The sequence below is a fragment of the Sorex araneus genome, chromosome 9, assembly GCF_027595985.1.
Source record: "Sorex araneus isolate mSorAra2 chromosome 9, mSorAra2.pri, whole genome shotgun sequence".
NCBI lineage: Eukaryota > Metazoa > Chordata > Mammalia > Eulipotyphla > Soricidae > Sorex > Sorex araneus.
The window spans coordinates 5,298,082-5,313,729 of record NC_073310.1 but is presented as its reverse complement, the minus strand read 5'-3'; the positions used below and the strand labels follow the sequence as shown (position 1 = coordinate 5,313,729).

General features: G+C 63.4%; 1 protein-coding gene across 1 annotated transcript in view; it reads left to right on the top strand.

The window, feature by feature from the left end:
* Nucleotides 1-15,648, top strand: part of RASAL1 (RAS protein activator like 1) — a 29,446-nt gene that overhangs the window by 10,825 nt on the left and 2,973 nt on the right. The window contains exons 5-16 of the mRNA XM_055146621.1: nt 2,758-2,887; nt 4,439-4,520; nt 4,605-4,736; nt 6,105-6,193; nt 7,889-8,006; nt 8,126-8,279; nt 8,580-8,644; nt 8,738-8,850; nt 9,525-9,717; nt 12,504-12,641; nt 13,879-14,023; nt 14,851-15,023. Of these exons, the coding sequence (XP_055002596.1) occupies nt 2,758-2,887; nt 4,439-4,520; nt 4,605-4,736; nt 6,105-6,193; nt 7,889-8,006; nt 8,126-8,279; nt 8,580-8,644; nt 8,738-8,850; nt 9,525-9,717; nt 12,504-12,641; nt 13,879-14,023; nt 14,851-15,023 (1,532 nt within the window). The remainder of the gene's footprint in view (nt 1-2,757; nt 2,888-4,438; nt 4,521-4,604; nt 4,737-6,104; nt 6,194-7,888; nt 8,007-8,125; nt 8,280-8,579; nt 8,645-8,737; nt 8,851-9,524; nt 9,718-12,503; nt 12,642-13,878; nt 14,024-14,850; nt 15,024-15,648) is intronic.

Here is a 15,648-nt window from a genome sequence, read left to right as displayed (position 1 = left end):
ACAGAGTGGCAGGAACTGGGGCTGAGCACAGGACAGTGGGAGGGCGCTTGCCTTGCACGCTGTTGACCAGGGTTTGATCCCTGGCACCCCATAGAGTCCCCTGAACTTTACCAGGAGTGATCTCTGAGCACAGAGCCAGGAACCAGCCCTGAGAACTGCCAGGGAGTGATTAAAAAACCAGAAAAAGGAGGAGGAAGAGGTGAAGGAGGGGAAGGAGGAGGAGGAGAAGAAAAAGAAGGAAGAAGAAGGAGAAGGAAGAAGAAGAAGAAGAAGGAGAAGAAGGAGGAGGAGGAGGAGGAGGAGAAGGAAGAAGAGGAAGAAGAAGGAGAAGGAGGAGGAGGAGGAGGAGAAGGAAGAAGAGGAAGAAGAAGGAGGAGGAGGAAGAGAAGAAGGAGGGGGAGGAGGAGGAAGAGAAACAGAAGATGGAGGAGGAGAAGAAGAAGTAGAAGAAGAAGAAGGAGGAGGAGAAAGAGAAGAAGGAAGAAGAAGATGGAGGAGGAAGATGAGAAAGAGGGGGAGGAGGAAGAGAAGCAGAAGATGGAGGAGGAGGAAGAGAAGAAAAGGGAAGAAAAAGAAGAAGAAGAAGAAGGAGGAGGAGGAGGAGAAGGAGAAGAAGAAGGAGAAGAAGACGAGAACTATTTAATAAAGATAAAAGGGGTACCTAGTAAGGGCCAATAATAAGTCAAAGCCAGGCCTTAAAGACACGTGGAAAACATCCAAGCCAGACTTTTTCAGGTACTAAGTATAATTGTGGAAATTGGAACTAAATGATTGAATTCAACAGATCATTCAGAGCTAAAGGGAAAATTAGTGAAGGGAGAGATCCAAGATAATTATTCAGGGTTTGGCAGAGACACAAGAAATGTATTATCTATATAATAATATATAATATTATATATATATAATATAGGATTCTCCGTCCCTCTCGGAGAGCCTGGCAAGCTACCGAGTATCCTGCCCACATGGCAGAGCCTGGCAAGCTCCCCGTGGTGTATTCGATATGCCAAAGACAGTAACAATAACAGGTCTCATTCCCCTGACCCTGAAAGAGCCTCCAATCATTGGGAAAAACGAGCAAAGAGAGGCTGCTAAAATCTCAGGGCTGGGACAAATGGAGATGTTATTGGTGCCCGCTTGAGCAAATCTATGAACAATGGGATGACAGTGATACAGTGATACAGTGATTATATAATATATTATATATAAATATATGGGCTGGAGCAATAGCACAGCGGATAGTGTGTTTGCCTTGCACTCGGCTGATCCGGGTTTGATTCCTTTGTCCCTCTCGGAGAGCCCAGCAAGCTACTGAGAGTATCCCGCCCACATGGCAGAGCCTGGCAAGCTACCTGTGGTGTAATCCATATGCCAAAAGTAGTAACAAGTCTCACAATGGAGACATTACTGGTGCCCGCTCAAGCAAATCGATGAGCAATGGGATGACAGTGCTACAGTGATATAAGTAAATAATAATATATAACATGTATAATAATATATATACATACACAATTTTAAAGTTTTAGAGACACACCAAATAGTTGAGACAAACTCAAATAACATCAATTTAATTGGAGTCCTAGGGAAAAAAAAGAAAAAAACAGGGAGAGAAAAAGTCGTAACAGGCCAGGAAGCTAGTTCAGGGTTACGGCGTGCGTCCTGCGTGTGGCTGGCCCCAGCTCCATGCCCGGCACCACGTGTTCCCCTGAGCCTTGCGTGGGGGGGGCCTGGATACGCGTGGGAACACCCCGCACCTCATCCCAGGCCCCGCAGCAAGCCACACCCCCAGCTGTCTGCACTCTGCTGGGCAGGCACCGCCCTCCCAATACTTTAATGGGGAAGCGGAAGTGGTTCAGGATACTGATGACCCAGACTTTTCAAAGACGCGAGGAAGGATTTGATTTCACAACTATTTGTTTCGTCTGTGCTGAGCTGGATAAGCCGGTGTCCTCGCCCAGGGACCCGGTGTTGAAATAGTCGGACTCGAAGGCTCAATCCTTCAATCAGCAGGAAGAGATCGATCTCTTCCACCAGAGCTATTCTGAGCCTGGAAGTTGACGTCCCAACAGCTTTAATGGAAGTTCTGTGTCAGGGGAATAATCATGTCAGAAATAATCATTTATGGGGCTGGAGCGATAGCACAGCGGCGGGAGGCGGGGGCGTTTGCCTTGCACACGGCCGACCCGTGTTCAATCCCCGGCATCCCATAGGGTCCCCTGAGCACTGCCAGGAGTCATTCCTGAGTGCGGAGCCAGGAGTAACCCCTGTGCATTACTGGGTGTGACCCAAAAAGAAAAAAAGAAAAGAAAAGAAATAATCATTTCAGAGAGAGCAGGAAGGTTTGGGGGGAGCCTTTGGAAGGGTGACATGTATGAGCTTTTGTCCATTTGCACCGAGTCACCGCGGTTTAAAGGCCACTTGTGGGGCCAGAGTCAGTACAGCGGGGAGGGCGTTTGCCTTGCACGTGGCCGACCAGAGTTCAATCCCCGGCGTCCCATAGGGTCCCCCGGGCACCGCCAGGAGTCATTCCTGAGTGCAGAGCCAGGAGGAACCCCTGAGCATCGCCGGGTGTGACCCAAAAAGCAAAAAAAAAAAAAAAAAACCAAAACCAAAAACAAAAACCAAAAAAACCCAACAAAACCAACCCCCCCAAAAAAAATCATATGAACAAAACCCCCGCCACGTGCGCAGTGCGCGAGTGGCCCCCCAGCGTGGCCCCCCTGCGTGGCGCCCGCTCCACTGGGCCCCTGTGTCCCGCAGGAATCGACAGCTGGATCGACCTGAGCCGCGTGGACCCCGACGCCGAGGTGCAGGGCGAGGTCTGCCTGTCCGTGCAGCTGCTGGAGGACCGGCGCGGCCGCTGCCTGCGCTGCCACGTGCTCCAGGCCAGGTGAGGCGCGGGCGGGGTCCTCCCGTCCCGCCCACGTCCCGGGCACCGGCGGCCCCACCGCCGCGAGCCCTCCCGGACACGGAGTCCTGCCTCGCTGCTGCGATGTCCATTCCTGGAGGCAAAACACTGCCGCGCCTGCTGCGCCCCAGGGACCCGCAGTCGGCGCCCGGCACCCGGGAGCGCGGGGAGCCGAGCGCGCGCGGGGGCGTCTCCGTCGGTCCTGCAGGCTCAGGCAGCCCCGCGCGACGGCTTCAGGCACGGCTGCCTCAAGGTGCCCCGCGCGCCCAGGCGTCCCCGGGGACAGGTTCCGGGGCTGTCTGTAGACGCTGCCCCGGGTGGGGGCAGACACCAGGCCCCCAGGCTGGCGTTTTCCCAGCCGGGCAGCTCCGAGTGTTTCTGAGCACTGTGTCTGGACGTGTTCCCGGGGCAGGTGCCCGTCTCTGAGCCCGTTTCCCCGACTCACCGGTCAGACCCGACACAAGCCCATCCCCAGCGCAGGCGCAGACCCTGGGGACCCCTGGGCACGCAGGTGCTCCAGCGCCCAGGATGCCATCGCCCCTCACGCCTCACCCGGCTGCCCTCGGCCCCCTTCCTCATCCTGCTCCCTTAAACACACCTTCCCTCTGCCCCGCGGGTCTCCCATCTGCTTTTCTCCCTCTGTGGGGGCGTGTGTATCACACCTCTCGCCTCCAGCCCCCTCCCCCCATTCAGGCTTCTCTGGACCATCTGGATCTTCCAGCTGTGTGACCTTTAGATCCTGTCTTGCCCTCTCTGTTCCTCTCAGACCTCTCCCAGGGTTTCTGCCCCTGGCATTCAGATGCAGGGTGCCGGGGTGCAGGGCACCGGCACAGATCGGGCGAGGAGGGCGGGGCGCGCTCACCTGCCTGGTTGCCATGGCTCCCCGCACCCCACTTGTGAGCAGGAGAGGAACTGAGTGCTGTCGCATAGCAACCGGGCTGGCTCCTAGGAAACCGCAAGAGGCTGCATGCCAGCAAGGCGGGAGCGGAAGCAGCCCTGGGGGTGTGGTCTGGGTTGGGGGGATGCCGACTGAGACTTTGGGGTTGTCACGGCAACCAGAGGCAGGGGGGAGGGGGTCCGGGCTTTGGCCTTCCCTGGCCGGGTGCAGCGTGAGCCTGTGATTGAGCGAAGCCGCTTCTCACCCCCTGGTGCAGGCGGGACAGCTGCTGTTGCTCCCATTTTCCAGATGTGGAGACTGAGGCTGGAGCATTGTTGTTTGCCTCTGTCTCCCCCAGCCGGGCCCTCGCCCTCGGCCCAGCGCTTCCTCCCGGGGTGCCCCTCTCTGCGCCTGACCCTTGCCCGGGAACTGGGCAGCCGGACCTGGGGAGGGCGCCCCTCCAGCCCGAGCCCCGACTCCTGGAGCGGTAGGACAGCGGAGGGCGTCTGCTTTGCCGGGTTCGATCCCCGGCACCCCGAGGCTCCCCTGAGTGTGTCAGGAGTGACTCCTGAGCACTGCCAGGTGTGGCCCCGAAACAGAAACCCACGTCCCGCTCACGTGGCCGCCCCCTCACACCTGTCCCGGTCTGTCCCCAGGGACCTGGCGCCCCGGGACATCTCCGGCACCTCCGACCCCTTTGCGCGCGTGTCCTGGGGCAGCCAGAGCCTGGAGACGTCGGTGAGTCTGCCGTGGGGGTCTGGGGGGGAGGGCGCCCGCCAGGGAGGCTCGGGAGCACTCTCATGCCCCACTCTCTCTGCCCAGACCATCAAGAAGACCCGCTTCCCGCACTGGGACCAAGTGCTCGAGCTCCGGGAGCCTCCGGGGCCGCCCGCCCCGCTGAGGGTGGAACTTTGGGACTGGGACATGGTGGGCAAGAACGACTTCCTGGGCATGGTGAGTGCTCCCCCCCAGCCCCCCTGCTCCCCGGGGCACCCCTCGTCCCACAGTGCGGGCGAGGGGACAGAGGCTTTCGGTGGGCCGCACACTGGTCCCGGCTGAGTGCTCCTGCTCCTCTGCTGCTCTCACACTCACTCTTGCCCTGTGGCCTGCGCCCATTCCACAGACCAGCAGGTGGAGGCCAGAGCCCGGAAGTGGCTCTTCTGGGCCAGGCCTTGAGTCCGGGCCTTCCTGCCTCCAGAAGCTAAGCCCAGGGAGCGTCCGCTCCTGCCCCTCCGCTCGCGGTGGCGTGGGCTGCCCAGAGCTGGCCGCTCTCCCCAGGGGCAGGCTTGGGGTCAGGTCAGAGGGACGCCCCGCGAGGCCTCTCTGCTGGGCACGCCGGCGGGGTGGTGGTTCTGGGAGACAGTCTGGAAGGTTCTCCTGGCCGAGGGGCCACGGGGCCCTGGGAGGCGCCGGAGAGAAAACGCAAGTGTGTGTTCGTGGGGGCTGGCGCCAGAGCACGGCACGGAGGGCGCTGGCCTTGCACGTGGCCGACCGGGGCTCAGTCCCGGCTTCCCACGCGGCCCCCTGAGCACTGCTGGGTGTGGCCCCGAGCCCCGACCAACACAAGCCCGTGTGCGTGCGTGTGACGCCGGCGTGTGAAAGCTCCCGGCAGCCCCGTCACGGCCTCCGGCCTGGGGGCCGCCCCCAGGTGGAACCTCCCGTTCCTGGGCTGTCCACGCCGAGGAGGAGGCCCCGCCCCACGGGGCACGGCCGTGGCCCCGGCCGCTCAGGGAAAGGCACGGGTCCGAGAGTCCGGACGGGGCGAGCAGTCGGCAGAGACAGGAGGAGGACGGGCGGTTTCCGGGCCGGGGGCTGCCACGGGGCCTGTGACGGGTGAGGCTGGTCACCCCACCGGTCAGTGCCAAGAGCACTGGCTGGGGCTGCGAGCACCGCAGCTGGCGCCCACACACTGGGGCGGAGGAGCCCCTGAGCACTGCTGGGTGACCCCCAAATGAAGCAAAGTCCAGCAAGACAGAGCCCACTGAATGACACACTTTGAGTAGGTGGGTCTGTGTGGTGTGGACGCTCACTACAGACAGAGCCCCTGGCGTGCTGGTAGACCGTTGGGCACACGTGACCTGTGCCCCTCAGTGGAGCCCAGATACACCCCCTCCACTGTCTCTAGCTGCTGTGTGACCGTGGGCGAGTCCCACCACCTCTCGGAGCCTCAGTTTCCCCACTGCCGTGTCCCCCCGAGGCCTGCAGCCCCCTGCCCGGACCTAGGGACCTGGGCCTCAACGTTGCTGCCCATGGGCGGCAGGGGGGTACCAGGTGGCTGCGGCCGCCCTCCCTGGCCGGGGTCAGCTGCCGTCTGTCCCGCAGGTGGAGTTCACCCCACAGGTCCTGCACCGAGACCCTCCCCACGGCTGGTTCCGCCTCCGGCCCCTCCCCAGAGCTGACCAGGACGTCCGGTAAGGGGCAGGGGAAACACTCTGGGGTCCAGCTCCGGCTGGGCACATGCTCAGAGCAAGGCTTCATTCCACACCTGACCAGACCTGTTCATGCTGCCTACCCTGTCCTCACCTGCCCACACCTGCCCACACCTGCCCACACCTGCTCACACCTGCCCACACCTGCCCACACCTGCCCACACCTGCTTACACCTGCTCACACCTGCCCACACCTGCCCACACCTGCCCACACCTGCTTACACCTGCTTACACCTGCCCACACCTGCCCATACCTGCTTACACCTGCTTACACCTGCCCACACCTGCCCACACCTGCCCACACCTACCCACACCTGCCCACACCTGTCCACACCTGCTTACACCTGCCCACACCTGCCCACACCTGCTCACACCTGCCCACACCTGCCCACACCTGCCCACACCTGCTTACACCTGCTCACACCTGCCCACACCTGCCCACACCTGCCCACACCTGCTTACACCTGCTTACACCTGCCCACACCTGCCCATACCTGCTTACACCTGCTTACACCTGCCCACACCTGCCCACACCTGCCCACACCTACCCACACCTGCCCACACCTGTCCACACCTGCTTACACCTGCCCACACCTGCCCACACCTGCTCACACCTGCCCACACCTGCCCACACCTGCTCACACCTGCCCACACCTGCTCACACCTGTCCATACTGCCTACCCTGTCCTCACCTGCCCACACCTGCCCACACCTGCCCACACCTGTCCACACCTGCCCACACCTGCCCACACCTGCCCACACCTACCCACACCTGCCCACACCTGTCCACACCTGCTTACACCTGCCCACACCTGCCCACACCTGCTCACACCTGCCCACACCTGCCCACACCTGCTCACACCTGCCCACACCTGCTCACACCTGTCCATACTGCCTACCCTGTCCTCACCTGCCCACACCTGCCCACACCTGTCCACACTTGCCCACACCTGCTCACACCTGTCCATACTTGCCTATACTGTTCATGCCTGCCTACACCTGTCCTCATCTGTTCACACCTGCCCACACCTGCCCACACCTGCTCACACCTGTCCATACCTGCCTATACTGTTCGTACCAGCCTACACCTGTCCTCACCTGTCCATACCTGCCCACACCTGCTTACACCTGCCCACACCTGCCTATACTGTTCGCACTTGTCTGCACCTGTCCTCATCTGTTCACACCTGCTCACACCTGCCCGTACCTGCCTATGCCTGTTCACACCTGCCCAGACCTGCCCGCACTTGGCCACCTGCTCACACTTGTCCTCACCTGTCCACACCTGCCCACACCTGCCCACACCTGCCCAGCCCATACTTGTCCACCTGCCCGCACCTGTGCACACCTGCCCGCACCTGTTCATACCTGCCCGCACCAGCTCCCACCTGCTCACATCTGTCTACACCTGCCCACACTGCTCTTTCCTGACACACTTGTTCACAACGGCCACTTCTCTGCACAGTCAGCCGCGTCCACTCCTGTCTGTCCACACCTGCCCACACCTGTCCGCGCCTGCCCACACCTGCCCACACCTGCCTGTGCCTCCCTGTCCTCTGTGCGTTTGTTCGCACGAGTCGCGTCTGTGCGCGCTGTCGGCCCGTCCGCTCCTGTCTGTCCACACCCGCCACCCGCCCGCCCCGGCCCCGCGGGCCTGACCCTGGGCTCTGCCCGCAGGGGGAGCCTGGGCGCCCTGCGGCTGAAGCTGCGCCTGTCCGAGGACCGAGTCCTGCCCTCCCAGCACTACCAGCCGCTGGCCCAGCTGCTGACCGAGTCCGTGCTGCGCCCCGCAGAGGTGGGTGTGCCCGGGGGGGCTGGGGCTGGGGCTGGGGCGTGGCCGCGCCCCCAGGGGCCCGTCTGGGCTCTCCCGCGCGGGTGCCGGGCCCCAGGCCCCGTGTGTCCTTCCCTGCCCAGGAGGACGTGGCCAGCCCCCTGGCAGTGCTGGAGGAGGTGACGTCGGGGGACTGCCGCCAGGACCTCGCCACCAAGCTGGTGAAGCTCTTCCTGGGCCAGGGCCTGGCCGTGCCCTTCCTGGACTATCTCACCCGGCGGGAGGTCGCCCGCACCAGTGCGTCAGTCAGCACCCCTGACGGGCCCCGGGGGAGGACAGGGCTCCTGTGTGTGTGTGTGCGTGTGTGTGTGTGTGTGTGTGTGTGTGTGTGTGTGTGTGTGTCTCTCACCCAGCCACCTAGGCATGCAGTCCTGCTCCAGGCCTTGGCTGTGCTGCTTGTGAGCTGTGCTTAACCTCTCTGGGCCTCTGGACAGTGGGTGGAGGAGTCCCCGAGACCGGAGGAGTCGTGACGCTCCGCCCTGGGGGAGGGGGCCCGGCTCCCCGCATCCCCACAGACGCTCCCCTCTGTCCTCCCAGCCGACCCCAACACCCTCTTCCGCTCCAACTCCCTGGCCTCCAAGTCCATGGAACAGTTCATGAAGGTGAGTGGACGGTGGCGGGCCATCGGGGACAGCCCTGGGGTGCTGGCGCCTGCCCCCCACCCCCCCGCCTGATGCCTAGCCCCCCGCCCCCAGCTCGTGGGCATGCCCTACCTGCACGAGGTCTTGAAGCCCACCGTCACCCGCGTCTTCGACGAGAAGCGCTACATGGAGCTGGACCCCAGCAAGATGGACCTGGGCCGCACCCGGTCAGTCAGCAGGGGGGTCCCCCCTCCCGCCCTGGGCTGGCCGCTCTCCCGGCAGGGCCCAGCACTGACCCTGTGGGGGGCCCCGTGACCCCCCCAGAGCTGTGGTGGGCGAGGCTGGGGGAGCACTGTGTCCCCCTGCCTGGGGCCGCCCCCACCCGCCCCTGCGACATCTTCCCAGTGGGCCCCCCTGCCGGTTGCTAGGCAACCTCAGTCTCCCAAGGCGGGGTGGGAGGGCCGTCCCCACCCCCTGGCCCAGGCCCCTGTGTTTGTGTGGAGGCTGAGGCTCCATCGGGGGAGTCCCTCTGGGACTCGGACCCAGCCCTGGTGAGGATGGAACCTGCGTGGATGTGCTCGAGGGGCAGGGAGCAGTCCTGAGTGCGCCCTGTCACATGGGCACCTGCTCTGAGGGGGGGGCTGGCCCCAGGGAGCAATTGAACCCAAGTCCTACCTTTTGATCTGGACTAAAGTCACTCTAGGGGGTGGGCAGGGGTGGGGCTGGAGCGGTCACTGGAAGGAGGGGGCGTAAGGCAGGTGTTGGGGCAGCACGTGCAAAGGCCCTGAGGTTGGGGCTGCGGTTAAGGGTTGAAGCCCCTGCAGGAATGGCTGCGGGGGCGCACTCCAGTGGGGATGGGAGCGTTTGGACTCTGACTCTGACCTGTTCCCCTGACCCCCAGGAGAATCTCCTTCAAGGGCACCCCCTCGGAAGACCAAGTGCGTGAGGCCAGCCTGGGACTGCTCAAGGGCTACCTGGGCCCCCTTCTGGATGCCATTGTGGGCTCCGTGGAGCGCTGCCCGCCCACCATGCGCCTCGTCTTCAAGCGGCTGCAGCAGCGGGTGGAGACGCGCTTCCCCCAGGCAGAGCACCAGGTGGGCTGGGTGCGCCCTGTGGGCGGGGGTCGGTGTATGTGGGGGAAACTGAGGCTGGGGAGGGGTCCGCGCTGCGACAGTGTCGCACAGAGCGGGCAGAGCTGGGCCAGAACCCGGCTGCACACGCTGGACAGTGTCCTGGCGGGCCGGGGTCAGCTAACCCCACACCCCCACCCCTGGCCTCTGGGGCCCGAGGGCAGCGGTCATGGCGGTGACACGGAAGAGGCTGCTGCAGTGGACCCGCTCGGCGCCCGAGCCTCAGCGGGCGCGCACCCGCGTTCTTCTCTTACCGCACCCTTGGCGTGGGCCACACCTGGCTTACCCCTGGCTCCGCACTCAGGAGCCAATAGCAGGCTCGGGGGACCCCATGGGGTCCGGGGATCGAACCCAGGTCACTCACGTGCGGGGCAAACGCCCTTCCGGCTGTGCTATCACCCCAGCCCCTATTTTATTTTACTTTTTTTTGCTTTTTGGGTCACACCCAGTGATGCTCAGGGGTTACTCCTGGCTCTGCACTCAGGAATTACTCCTGGTGGTGCTCAGGGGACCCTATGGGATGCTGGGAATCGAACCCGGGTTGGCCACGTGCAAGGCAAACGCCCTCCCCGCTGTGCTATCGCTCCAGCCCACCCTATTTTATTTTAAATCTGAGGGTTTGGCTTCATGTCGCTGCTGGGTCCCTGCTGGGTCTCCCCGGCGGCACTCGGGGGCCGGGACGTGCCGGGGAGGGCTCAGGCCTCAGGCCAGATCCTCGGACATCTTCTTCTTGGGTTTTGGGCCACTCCTGGTGGTCCCCAGATGCTACTCCAAGCTTGGTGCTCTGGGGTCCCTCTGGCCGTGCTCGGGGGCCATGCAGTGTCAGGGACCAGGGCCTGGCACCCCCAGCTCTGAGCCATCAATCTGGGCCCATCCCCAGAGACACGCCTGGCAGTGCTCAGGGGAACCCTAGAGGTGCCAGAGATTTGAACCAGGGTTGGTCGTGCCAGGATGGGCACTTGCCCCCCCCCCCGTCCTGTCTCTCCAGCACCCCCCCCCAATCTTTCGTCAAGCCAGTATTCGGATTCCACTGAGAGCTGCCACTGAGAACGTGTGGGCACACACTTACCCCTCCTCCCATGCTTTAGGCCGATCCACCCATCCCCCTCCCCCCCAGGCTGGGCATACGCCCTGTCCCAGGGCGCTGTCACACCCGCAGGAGGTGACACTGAGCCAGGCTCCCACCTGCAAGCCCAGAGACGCCAGGAGCTGTGCAGAGACTCGAGGGTCCCGCGTAGGAGCAGCCTGCAGGGGGTGGGCCCAGCTCCCGCTGCTTTAGCCCTCCCCTCCCCTGCTTCCTCTCTGCAGACGGGGAAACTGAGGCCCAGAGAGCTGTGACTCAGGGCATCTCCATCCTGGGGGCGGGGGGGCGTCCTCTCCCCTCCGCCCTCCTCCCCCCATTCCCCGAGCGGGGCCGAGCCCCGAGCCGCCAAACTGGGGCACGGCCGGCCGGGCTCTGCCAGGCTCCCGCCCTCCCCGCGGCAGAAGTGCTAAGTGGGGCACGGCTGGGCTGGGGAGGCGAGCGGGGCGGGGGGCGGCAGCGGGAGCCGCTGGCAGCCACCCAGGGGGCCCTGGCATGCGGGACCCAGGTAGGAAACAGACGTCCTGGCTCTGGGGGAGCGCCGGGAGCCCCTTTCCCCCCCGGGATGGGGGCCGCTGTGAGGGAGGCGGGCAGGAAAAGTCACCCCGTGACTGACACGGGGCTGGGGAAGGGCAGCCCTGGGGCGTGGGACCCTCCCTCCCGCGGTGGGGGGGGAGGGCAGGAAAGGGGTCCGGGCGGGGCCCAGGAAGTAGGGGCACCCAGGGGAGGCATTGTCTGCCCTGTGAAGATAATTCTAAATAAACACCGGCACATTCCGGCTATATTTAGCGGCGCCTGTGAAAGGTGGGTGGGGAGTGGCTGGCTGCACCCCTCCCCCGCCCTCCCGGAGCCCAGGCTGCAGCCCTGGGGGGCGCCCGGATGGGGCTCCCCGACACCAGGCACACCTGGGACCTGGGGAGGGCGACAAACAGAACAGGGCCGAGGGGCCAGAACCACAGCACAGCGGGGAGGGCGTTTGCCTTGCAAGCAGCCAGACCCGGGTTCGATTCCCAGCAGCCCTACGGTCCCCTGAGCAGTGCCGGGAGTGACTCCTGAGCTCAGGGCCAGGAGCCAGCCCTGCGCGTCGCGGGGCGGGGCAGACTGGGGGCAGCAGGACTCTGCGCTGGCCTCGGGGTGCCTGGGGCCGGGGGTCAGTGCAGCACATGTGGGCGGGCAGCGCTCAGGTCCCGGCTGCGGTCACAGCCCGCCTGACTCTGGCAGCTGTGTGGCCTGGGGACACTGACGCTCCCTCTCTGGGCCCCATGGCCCGCCGTGAAAGGGGCCGGCACGCCCCTGAGGGTGGCTGCGTTGTGGTCTCGGGTCTGGAGAAGCCGCTGCTGGCATCAGCGTGGCAGGTGAGGGGTGGAGCCTGTGACCTTGGGCGAGTCACTCGGCCCCTCTGAGCATGCGCGTCCCCAAGGCGGCCTCCTGCGAGAGGGGCCCAGTGCCCGCCAGGACGCGCTTCGGCAGAATCTGACCATGCAAGTGGGAGCCGCTGCTCCCTTCTCCAGATGGGGAAACTGAGGCCCTCCATAGACTCTGTCTATCTCCTGGGTATCCAGATGTGTTCCCTTGCTCCATCTCCCCCTGGCACTTCCCCTGGCACTGCCACTCTGTGGTCCTCGCTGACTCAGTTTCCCCAGCTGGGAACTGGCCGTGCCTCTTGCAGGATGTGAAGTATCTGGCCGTCAGTGGCTTCCTCTTCCTACGCTTCTTCGCACCCGCCATCCTCACCCCGAAGCTGTTTGACCTGCGGGAGCAGCACGCGGACCCCCAGACCAGCCGCTCGCTGCTGCTGCTGGCCAAGGTGAGAGTCAGGGCCCCTGGTGGGCGGAGCAGCGTGTGTACATGTGTGTGCCACAGAATGTGTGCCACAGAGAGTGTGCCATAGAGAGTGTACCACAGAGTGTGTGCCACAGATAGTGTACCACAGAGTGTACCACAGAGAATGTGCACCAGAGAGTGTATACCAAAGAGTGTGTGCCACAGAGTGTATTACAGAGTGTGTGCCACAGAGAGTGTACCACAGAATGTGTGCCACAGAGTGTGTACCACAGAGAATGTGCACCAGAGAATATACCACAGAGAGTGTGTGCCAAGGAGAGTGTATACCAAAGAGTGTGTGTGTACCACAGAGTATGTGTGCCACAGAGGGTGTGCACCACAGAGTGTGCACCACAGAAAGTATGTGCCACAGAGTGTGTGCTAGAGAGAATGTGTCACGGGGAATGTGTACCGCTGAGAGTGTGTGCCACAGAGTGTGTACCACAGAGAGTGTGCCACAGAGAGTGTACCACAGAGAATGTGCACCAGAGAGTGTATACCAAAGAGTGTGTGCCACAGAGTGTATTACAGAGTGTGTGCCACAGAGAGTGTACCACAGAATGTGTGCCACAGAGTGTGTACCACAGAGAATGTGCACCAGAGAATATACCACAGAGTGTGCCATAGAGAGTGTATACCAAAGAGTGTGTGTGTGCCACAGAGTATGTGTGCCACAGAGGGTGTGCACCACAGAATGTGCACCACAGAAAGTGTGTGCCACAGAGTGTGTGCTAGAGAGAACGTGTCACAGGGAATGTGTACCGCTGAGAGTGTGTGCCACAGAGTGTGTACCACAGAGTGTGTGCCACAGAGAGTGTACCACAGAATGTGTGCCACAGAGAGTGTACCACAGAGAATGTGCACCAGAGAGTGTATACCAAAGAGTGTGTGCCACAGAGTGTGTGTGCGACCTTCTGTTCGGAGTGTGGGGATCTTCAGACACTCGCTGCCTCTTCCCGAGAGGACGCACACACTTAGCAGAGGGACGTGGCGTGGCAGGGAGCAGCTGGTCTGCAGCGTGGCCGTGTGGGGACCCGAGTGTGTGTGACAGGGTCACCCGGCGGACCTGGGCTTGGAGGAAGCAGAGTGGGACCCGTGGGGAGGCCCAAAGCCGGCGTCGCCACAGACCCCCTTGGGCTGCGCTCGGGTCCCTTCCGGGCCCACGGGAGGCCGTCCTGCGCCTGCGCCCTGGGCCGCCACCGCCTGCTCGTCTGCCGCAGGCCACGCAGAGCATCGGCAACCTGGGCCAGCAGCTGGGCCAGGGCAAGGAGCTGTGGCTGGCGCCCCTGCACCCCTTCCTGCTGCAGAGCATCTCGCGGGTGAAGGACTTCCTGGACCAGCTGGTGGACGTGGATGGGGAGCAGGGTGAGTCCCCGGCCCCGCCCCCCGCCCCCGTCTGTCACGCCCCCCGGGCCCCGCCCCTCCCAGCACTCAGATGTGGGTGGGGTCTTTCTTGTGAGGCCTCCATGAACTGTGGGGGTCCCGGGGCCGAGCTTAGGGCACGTCACTGCCTGCCTCTGTGAGGCCCTGGGCGCTGACACGTGGCTGTGTCACACACACTGTGGTGGTGGGGACAGTGACGCCAAGGACTGGAGAAACGCTCTTCTCTGTGGGCGACACGCCAGAGGAATCAGCACACACATGGGTGTGGGGGCGCTGGCCGCGATCCAGGAATGGCCAGAGCCAGTCGTGAGGGAAAACTGTGGCCCAGGCTGGAATCAGTGTGTGCAAAGGCCCTGGGGTGCATGAGGGGAGCGCAAAGCCTTCGGCTTTGACTTGACCTTATGGGTGGAGCTATGGGACAGGTTGGCGTGGAGGAGGTGGGGTGTCTAGATCATTAAAGAGTGCAGGTCAGGAGGTAATTGGGACCAACCAAGTCACAGAAAAGCTGCCTGCCCAGATGCAGAGCCCCGGAGGTGCTGAGAAGGAGTTTGTGTCTGGGTCCCTGGACCGGCTAGGCCAGAGCACTGACTCATTGGGTGGAGTCCCTCCTGCTGATGCCTGCCCCTCCCCGAGATCCCAGGGAGCGTAAGGTTCACTCCTCTATGCAGCCCTCCAGGATTGCCACTGGACAAGGGGGTCTGGATTTGTCCTGTTCCCTTGCATGGGCGGGGGGAGCGAGAGAGCTCGCTCTCCGCGGGGAGATGGGCGTCCGCCGACAGTGCTCACTGTCTCCCCTCCGCACTCCCCAGAAGCTGGAGGCGCCGCCCGTGCGCTCGTGCCGCCCTCGGTGACGGTGCGGGAGGGCTACCTGCTCAAGCGCAGGGAGGAGCCGGCCGGCCTGGCCGCGCGCTTCGCCTTCCAGAAGCGTTATTTCTGGCTCAGCGGGGAGACCCTGTCCTATTCCAAGAGTCCTGAGTGCCAGGTGGGTGCCCGCTGCAGTGGAGAAGCTTCCCGGGGCGGGGGGTGGGGGGCCTCCTTCCAGACACCACTTTGCACGAGGGGAAACTGAGGCCCAGCATGGGGCAAGTCCAGCAGCTTGGGAGCAAATGCCGCCTCAGAGTCGCCATCGGGTGGCTTCCGGGTCTGCATCTGTCCCGGCCTGGACGCGTCCTTCCCCACGTGGACGCCTCCGAAGCTCATTGCCCCTGGGATGCCCACAGTGGGTGGAGCCACGTCCTGCGGGCGGGGCCTGGGGTCCATCTGGAGCGCCCCAAGGGGGAGGGGACCCACAAAAACAAACAAAAGTCCCTCCGAGGCACACGCCAGCCACCCCTGGCCCATTCATCTCCCCAAACCTGAGCAGAGCACCGGGCTCTGGGCACCGAGCGACAGTGGCCGTGAGACAGACCCGGGTCCTCCCGCCGCTGCCGTTGGCGTGTGCCAGGTGTCCACATCCGGGACCGCCCGTCCCTGCGGGCACACCCACCCCTAATGGCCCAGGACGGGGCCCACCCTGGTTTTACGACGAGCGCAGCTTCCTGCCTTCCAGTTCTGCTGGCCGAGTGACGGGGGCCTCAGTTTCCCCACCTGCACGCGGGGAGGAATGA